Raw genomic sequence first — 9479 nt, forward strand, 5'->3', positions numbered from 1 at the left:
AAAAAAAATGTTTAAGTCCCCACCCATACATACACGTATGCAAACATGCGTCGGGGGCGCATACGTGCAAAAAAGACGATTGCGCCCATTACGCCGCACATGTTACATATCGCCGCGAACGTCGGAGTGAGAGCAATAATTCTAGGGCCATCAATCACTGATAACACTAAACTGATGAGCGGTAAAAGCTTTTAAAGCGTCGCCTATGCCTAGCTTTCTGCGATTCCGCGGGTGCGCGCAATTTTAAAGCTTGACATGTTTGGTGTCTATTTAGCCGACGTGACCCGGTCTTTTATATTTTACCAAAAAACTGGGTAATAATAAATGTTTCCTAACATAATGTAAAAAAAAAAAAAAAATTTCCACAAAATTTTCAGTAATTTTTCCTAATTATGGTAAAAAATAAAACCTGTAGTGGTGATTAAATACCACCAAAAGTAAGCTCTATGTGTCCCCAAAAAATGGTATAAAATTAATTTTCAGTACACCGTTGCATGACTGAATAAACGTCAGTCAAAGTACCACAGCGCTGAATACTGAAAAATGGCCTGGCCAGGAAGGGGGTCTAAACACCTGGTCTTCAAGCAGTTAATGGTACTTCCGGTATTGGTATTCCGTATCGGCGTATGCCAAAAAACAATATCGGTACTCGATACCTAGTAACCAATAAGCTTCTCTGTTCAGCTTGTTCAGTTAAGCTTTGAAAATGAAAGATAGAAGCTAATTGGTCACCATGCACAGCTGCTCAAGATTATATCTGCTCAATTTTGATCAATTCCATTTAATGTACACTATATTGCCAAAAGTATTGTGACACCCCTCCAAATCATTGGATTCAGGTGTTTCAATCACCTCCATGGCCACAGTAGCATAAGGTCAAGCACCTAGGCATGCAGACTGCTTCTAAAAACATTTGTGAAAGAATGGGTCGCTCTCAAGAGCTCAGTGAATTCAAACGTGGTACTGTGATAGGTTGCCACCTGTGCACTAAGTCCATCCGTGAAATTTCCTTGCTACTAAATATTTCACAGTAAACTGTTAGTGATATTTTAACAAAGTGGAAGCAACTGGGAACAACAGCAACTCAGCCACGAAGTGGTAGGCCACGTAAAATGACAGAGTGGGGTCAGTGGCTGCTGAAGTGCACAGTGTGCAGTCGCTGACGCTGCACAGTCAATAGCTACAGACCTCCAAACTTTGTGTGGCCTTCAGATTGGCACAACAACAGTGCGTAGAGAGCTTCATGGAATGGGTTTCCATGGCTGAGCAGCTGCATCCAAGCCTTACATCACTAAGTGCAATGCAAAGCGTCGGGTCCAGTGGTGTAAAGCACGCCGCCATTGGACTCTAGAGAAGGGGAGACATGTTCTCTGTAGTGACGAATCACGCTTTTATGTCTGGCAATCTGATGGACGTGTCTGGCTTTGGCGGTTGCCAGGAGAACGGTACTTGCCTGACTGCATCGTGCCAAGTGTAAAGTTTGGTGGAGGGGGGTTATGGTGTGGGGTTGACTCCTTTGTTCCAGTGAAGGGAACTCTTAAGGCATCAGCATACCAAGACATTTTGAACAATTTCATGCTCCCAACTGTAACTGCTCCCGGCGACTCACCCGTGTGACGTCACACACACGCCGCAGGGCTCCACCCCCGGGCCGCTGACGTCACGCGGCTCCGCCCCCTCCTCTTAAGCCGCAATCTTTCACTAGTCTGGCGTTCCAGCAACCGATGCGGACGCCAGACCTTCACTGGCATCTCAGCACAGCCAACCTCTCTACTCTACCTCTCCCCACTGGACCTTCGCTCCCCTCGCAACAAGGCAGATCGCACAGCGTTCACGGCAGCCTCTTCATCCACTCGAGGACTCACTGGCCCAAGGGGAGGATCGACTTCTCTAGACACCTAACTGCAAGTATAGGGTGTAACCCGCCACTGCCACCCAGTGGTTGAACAAAGGCAGTGCTCAATGTGCTTAAAGTGACTGTGAACTGATACTGTATTGCTATTCTCTCAGACTTTGATAATTATACCAGCAATACTGAATTGTGAAGGAACAGTCAGTGATTGTGAATATCGCATCTATTGTTACTCTAGCAAGTCTGCTCGCCAGGGGTAGTGAAGTATACTCACCTGATCGATCCTATAACTCCCTTAACTAAGGAAGGATATGGAGCTCAGCTGTGGAACCCCGTTCCGCGATACAGACCCAAGACCAAGGGTATTGTGCAGCAATGAATCTCGCCACTAGGTTCTGAGCATCATTGCACCAATCTCCCAAGAAGAGGGTTACCTGCCTGCCCCTAGTAACTAGCGTGCTGTATGTGAGTTTAAGGTCTTCTTGAGCAGTAGGTTACTACTAGCACGCTAGTTACTAGGGGCAGGCAGGTAACCCTCTTCTTGGGAGATTGGTGCAATGATGCTCAGAACCTAGTGGCGAGATTCATTGCTGCACAATACCCTTGGTCTTGGGTCTGTATCGCGGAACGGGGTTCCACAGCTGAGCTCCATATCCTTCCTTAGTTAAGGGTGTTATACCAACTTTGTGGAAACAGTTTGGGGATGGCCCCTTCCTGTTCAAACATGACTGCGCACCAGTGCACAAAGCAAGGTCCATAAAGACATGGATGAATGAGTTTGGGGTGGAGAACATGACTGACCTGCACAGAGTCCTGACCTCAACCCAAAAAAACACCTTTGGGATGAATTAGAGCGATGACTGCGAGCAAGGCCTTCTCGTCCAACATCAGTACCTGACCTCACAAATGCAATTCTGGAAGAATGGTCAAACATTCCCATAGACACACTCCTAAACCTTGTGGATACCCTTCCCAGAAGAGTTGAAGCTGTTATAGCGGCAAAGGGTGGGCCAACTCAATATTGAACCCTACAGACTAAGACTGTGATGCCATTAAGTTCATGTGCGTGTAAAGGCAGGTGTCCCAATACTTTTATATAGCAATATAGTGTATTTTATTGCAGTGGTAGTTTATGGCTAGCATGTACTTCTCTTTGTTACTCTTTATTTAGTGCACTGTACTGTCTGAATGTTTCTAGGGATACACAGGTACCAGTGCCAATACTTGGCATTTTCACGAGAACTACAAAGCGGTTGCAGCTGTGACTGGGTCCTGCTGCTCCACCACTGTCCTGAAATCATTAAGAAGGTGCTCCTAATGACAACTTGTTCTGTATATAAAAGACACCTCTCCACAGATTCCTCTCCACAGATTCTCAAGCAAAACAAATGACAAACGCACTCATCAATTTGTTACCAGCTTTACAGCAAGGTCCACATGGAAGGGCTTTAAACAGTAATAGCAAAAAGTTTCCCAGCACACTCACAAGCCAGCATGCAAAAAAACTTGTCTCACCACTAAGGTTAAAAACAGAGGTTTAGTCTTCTACAGAAAATGTGAAAGCCTCACAGCTGCGCCAAGGCACCTCCACATAGTGCAGTCCTAACTCTAAACGGTGAGACAAGTTTTTTTGCATGCTGGCTTGTGAGTGTGCTACAAAATAACCATCAATCGCCCTCGGCCTAGAGCTCCATTCAGGATTTCGCCTCATAGGGTAAGGATGATCATGAGAAAAATGAGCGATCAGCCCAGACCTACATGGGAGGAGCTTATGAGTGATCTCAAGTCAGTTGGGACCAGTCACCAAACAAACCATTAGTAACAGTACACGGAAGCACAGAGGTGGAAACATTATGCTTTTGGGCTGTTTCTCTGCTAAAGGTACAGGCCAACTTTGCCTCTTTGAGAGGCCAATGGACATGGCCATGTATTGTAAAATCTAGGATGAGAACCTCTTTCCCTCAGCCAGAACACTTGAGATGGGTCGTGGATGGGTCTTTCAGCATGACAATGACCCAAAATATACCGCCAAGGCAACAAAGCAGTGGCTCAAGAAGAATCACATTAAGGTCATGGAGTGGCCTAGCCAGTCTCCAGACCTTAATCCTATAGAAAATTTATGGAGGGAGCTGAAACTTTGAGATGCCAAGCGACAGCCAAGAAACCGTAAGGATTTAGAGAAGATCTGTAAAGAAGAGTTGACCAAAATCCCTCCTGAGATGTGTGCAAACCTGGTAACCAACTACAAGAAACGTCTTACCTCTGTGCTTGCCTACAAGGGTTTTTCCACCAAGTACTAAGTTATGTTTTTCTTGGGGATCAAATACTTTTTTTATTCACTGAATGAAAAAATGTGTTTTTTCTGGATTTGTGGTTGATGTTCTATCTCTTTCATTTTAAAAACTTATAGACCTTTCTTTTCTGTGTAAGTGGGCAAACTAACAAAATCTGCAGGGGACCTAAAATTATTCATTTACCTATGGTATACGTGGGGATGGCAGATATGTGTTGTGTTTATAGGCATTTACGAAATGTATGTGCATCCTAAATGTGCGTGTGTATAAATCGATTCAATGTTTTGTGTTTTAGACCTTTTTTTTCACATTTTGTTTAACAAAAATAAAAGATCAAGAACTAAGCCTGCATGGCTAAATAAATGGTAAAACAACACATCAAAGACAAAAAGCTGGCATTTAAGAATTATAAGATGGAAGGGACTGCATTGGTATTTCAGAGCTACAAGGAATGTAATAAGAGATGCAAACATGAAATCTGGGCAGCTAAAATAGATTACGAGAAGCATATCGCTACAGTCAGTAAAAAGAACTCCTAAAAATTCTACCAATATATAAACAGTAAAAAGGTAAGAACAGAGCAGGTCGGCCCAATAAAAGATAAAAACGGGAGATTAATCACAAACGAAAGAGAGAAGTCTGAGTTATTAAATTCATTTTTCTCTGCAATATACACTTAGGAAAAAGACGGGTTTAATGGAGATAAGAACTGTTAGTGCGTAAGATACTGCAGTGGTTGACAGTAACCGGGGTTCATCAAAGACTGGAAAAACTTAATGAAAACAAATTGTTAGGACCAACTAACCTGAACCCCAGGGTACTTAAAAAGCTTGGCCAGGTTATAGCAAGAACATTATTCCTCATTTTCAAGGACTCATTAATGACTGGAAGGGTACCAAGTGACTGGCGTAAAGCTACGGTAGTACCAATATTCAAAAAAGGTTCAAGATGCCTACCGGGTAACTACAGACCAGTCATTCTAATATCAATAGTATGCAAACTGTTTGAGGGAATGATAAAGGACTATTTAGTGGATTTAGTTTGTGACAATGGTGTTATAAGGACCGTTCTTGTCAGACCAACCCACTAACATTCTACGAAGAGGTGAGTAGAGATCTGGATGGAGGGAGACCGGTGGATGTGGTATAGCCGGATTTTGCAAAAGCGTTTCACACAGTACCACATAAACGATTAATACACAAGCTTAAATCGATGGGCATAGATGAAATTGTGTGTACATGGATAGAGAACTGGCAACAGGAACGTGTCCAGAGAGTATTGATAAATTACTCTTTTTCACATTGGTCTAAGGTTGAGAGTGGCGTGCCCCAGGTTTCTGTGCTAGGCCCAATACTATTCAATCTGTTTATTAACGATATTGCGAAGGGCGTCAATAGCAATGTTTGTGTTTGCAGATGATACTAAAATTGGGAGGGTAATAGACACGGGATTAGACATTATTACATTACAGGAGGACCTGGATAAAATAGGGGAGTGGGCAACTACATGGCAGATGAGGTTTAATGTAGAAAAATTTAAAGTAATGATCTTTGGGGTTAAAAACAGGCGAGCGGATTACACATTAATGAGAACTCAGAAATGGAAAAAGATTTGGGGGTCATAATTGACTGCAGATTGAATAACAGCATGCAATGCCATGCGACAGCAAACAAAGCGAGCAGAGTACTGTCTTGTATTGAAAAGGGAATGTACTGTAGAGACAAAGTGATAATTAGGGATGTCCCGATGCCACTTTTTCAGGCCCAAGTACAAGTACAAGTACATCCCCTCATGTACTTGCCGATACCAATTACCGATACTTTTTCTTAAAGGAACAGATGACTTTAAATGATCCATAGTACAACTACATGTTATGTACTATGGATCATGGTTTAACCTATTCATGTTAGCAGGGGAGAATTGTAAATCTATTGCTGGTGTGTAGTGGAGGTGTATGCTGTATATATGCACTACATGTACATTACATACGTCCAGTACACTATAGCAATAGATTTACAGCCAGCCCCATCCCAGCTTCCCTTACTCACAGTTTCACTCCGATCCCCGTAGCCTCACGCGATTTCTCTTGTAGTCGGCGCTGGGCAGGATTGCTGCATCGCATTTCGGTGCTCAGCATGTGGGAGGCGCTCACAATTCTGCCCTGCTAACATGAATAGGTTAAATCATGATCCATAATACATATACAGCACATACGTCCAGTACACTGCAGTAATAGAGTTACAATTATCCCCTGCTAACATGAATAGGTTAAATCATGATCCATAGTACATAACATGTAGCTGTACTAAGGATCATTTAACCCATTCATGTTAGCAGGGGATTATTGTAAATCTAATGCTACAATGTACGGGACATTTGTGCTGTATATGTACAGTACATATAGATATACGATTCTCCACTGCTAACATGAATGGGTTAAATGATCCGTAGTACAGGGCTACATATTATGTACTACGGATCATTTAACCCATTCATATTCATATTCATATATTCAGAGGATAATTGTAAATCTATTGTTCAGTGCATTCTATATGTAGTATATAGGCGCTAGGCTTCGGGGCATTTTGACAAGTACAAGTACTTGTCAAAATGCCCTGTATCGGGCCCGATTCCGATGCTAGCATCGGTATCGGGACATCCCTAGTGGTAATTTTGCCACTTTAAAGATCACTGGTTCGCCCTTATCTTGAATATGCGGTTCAGTTTTGGTCACCAGTCCACAGAAAAGATGTCCTTGAACTGGAGAAGGTCCAAAGAAGAGCAACTAAGCTAATTAAGGGGCTGGAGGATCAAAGCTATGAGACAAGGTTGCTAAATCTAAACTTGTTAACGCTGGAAGTGAGGAGATTAAGAGGGGTCATGATTTTGTTGGACAAAATGTTTAGTGGCGATGGCAACATCAGCATTAAACTTTTTACTGTAAACTCCGTAACAAGGACTAGAGGCCACCATCTAAAATTGGTAGAGAAAATATTTACCACAAAGAGGGCTTCTTTTCAGCTAGAGCGGTAACATTTTGGAACTCTCTGCGATAAGCAGTGGTATCTGCAAAGGATTCATTAAAAAATCAATTCGATACCATCCTAAGAGACGGTAACATTCAGGGGTATAGGTACACTTAAATACTGGACCATGCAGGGACTCTTATATACATGCACGCACAACACACAAAGGTTGAACTTGATGGACCTGTGTCTTTTTCAACCTCAAATAATATGTAACTATGTAAAATTATAAGGGCCCGTTCACACCAGATGCAGTGCGTTCCGGCCCGATTCTGGCCAGAACGCACTGCCTCGCATTGCGGCCAGCTCACTGTTTTGTGGGGCAGGAGGGGGCATGAAGGACCATTGAAGTGAATGGCACCGAAGCCACACCCTCCGGCCGCAATGCGATTGGCGGCACATGATCGCAAGGCACATTAATATATCTTCTAGTAGAGAGCTGGGAAAAATAAAAGGTAACATTTGCCATCAAAGTCTGCCAGAGCAGGTTTCTTTGTGGCATAAATGATTTGTGGCATACATTTTGTCAGCTGCCGGTGATAGCTTTTTTTTTTGCAAATCAGTAATTTTAAGAGCCCATTCCAAAAGCTGAAACTTTGAAATCAATTAACGAAAGCATAACCAAATGTGTTAGGTGCGAATTAACACTTTTTTTTTTAGAACAGAAAAGACCAATTGCGCTCGAGGTTTTCATTTAAAAGTGCACCATTTATTACATTTGGATGCATTGTGTATTATTCATGGAAATGCTGTACTGATATGAACTCCTTCCTATGAATTCACCAATCTTCCCAGTGCTGAATGAAATCAGAAGTGCGCATAGACATTTTAGTGTTCTAAACAATGGTATCATGCACTATAACCTATATTGTAATCACTTTTTACAGGTCTTACTTGACTGGGTCTGCCATGCTTTGGTTGGATGTCATTCCAAGAAACTGAATCTGGAAAGAGATATTCAGCAGAAGCTTTGGTGTTTTCTGGACAGTATTTTACGCAGTAAAAGGTTGGAATGTCTAGTAAAAGAAGGAAAGCCTGTGAAACTTCGCTTTACTATTGCACAGGTATGCAAGGGACAAACAAGGCTGTCACAATATCTACATTTATTGACTAAATAGTGGACTGTGCTGGTCAGCAATAACATTTTTAAAGAAGATAAAAATATAGTTACCCACAAAAATGACTCTTATATTTATTTTACTGGTTTATATAGTACTGCCATATTCCACATTGGTTTACATAGAATACTGAATACAGTAATTCTAATTAGTACATGCCCTTGACAGGGATTACAATACAATGTCACCATCACAGTTGTACATACATACACTAGGGCAAATTTGCAATATGTTAGATTCTTTGCAATGCATTGAATGCATGGCAAAGTGTGATAAGGCCCTGAGGCTGCATTCACACCTTTTTTGTTTTTGCTTGATGAGCTTTCCATTAAAAAAAGTCAAAACTGCTCATTACCGTAATAGCGTGTTGATGAGTTTCCATTGATTTCAATGTAATTCCCACCCGGGGGGAAAATGCATAAGTGTGAATAGCTGCTAATGAAATGTATTATTTGATGTGACTTTAGTGAGAATTTATACCAGGACCCCAGTCTTAAAGGGCCACATCCCTAAGCACTTAATTATGCTGCCTTTTTGTTTAACAATAAAATATTAAAAATAGTTGGGACAGAAAGCCTAACCCTTTTACTGCCACCGACATAAGCGTTATAACTGTCAGATAATGTCACTGGGTTCTAAAATAATGTTTTCAATATCTCAGCAATCAGTTTCCCTAAAATAAATGTTAGGGATTTTAAAATAATATCAGTACCTCCCGTTATCACTAAAATGATAACTGAAGGTAATTTACCTAAGAATGACTCACACAGGATAACATTCCTTTCAATAAAAAAAACAGGTATACCTGAATTATTTTAGAGTAGGAGGTACTATGCACCTGGTAAGGTTTAACATGAAAATAACACTCTGTTACGATTATTAATACTGCCAGGTACAGTTCTTCTCTTTTATTACAATACATGTTTCAATGGAAACAGTTACTCATTAAGCTCCTTTTAATTGAATTGGACAATCAAAAAAAATTACAATATTAACCCCTTCATGACTGAGCTAGTTTTTAGTTTCTGTTCCTAAATGACTGATATATTTTTGCTGTATGATTCTTCCACAGCAGCAAGTTTTGATTATTATTATTATTTTTAGAATTTTTTTAATAATAATTATAGTATACAAATATATTTATATATAAACGTTTTATTTTCCTAATTTTTTGTACACTTTTTTTTTT

General features: G+C 41.2%; 1 protein-coding gene across 1 annotated transcript in view; it reads left to right on the forward strand.

Annotated features, from left to right (window-relative positions):
- The window catches only part of URB2 (URB2 ribosome biogenesis 2 homolog (S. cerevisiae)), a 68336-nt gene that overhangs the window by 23854 nt on the left and 35003 nt on the right, over positions 1-9479 (forward strand). The window contains exon 3 of the mRNA XM_018573368.1: positions 8060-8236. Coding sequence (XP_018428870.1) covers positions 8060-8236 — 177 coding nt within the window. The remainder of the gene's footprint in view (positions 1-8059; positions 8237-9479) is intronic.

This window comes from Nanorana parkeri, unplaced genomic scaffold (assembly GCF_000935625.1).
Source record: "Nanorana parkeri isolate BGI_ZX_2015 unplaced genomic scaffold, ASM93562v1 scaffold2349, whole genome shotgun sequence".
In the NCBI taxonomy this organism is placed as follows: domain Eukaryota; kingdom Metazoa; phylum Chordata; class Amphibia; order Anura; family Dicroglossidae; genus Nanorana; species Nanorana parkeri.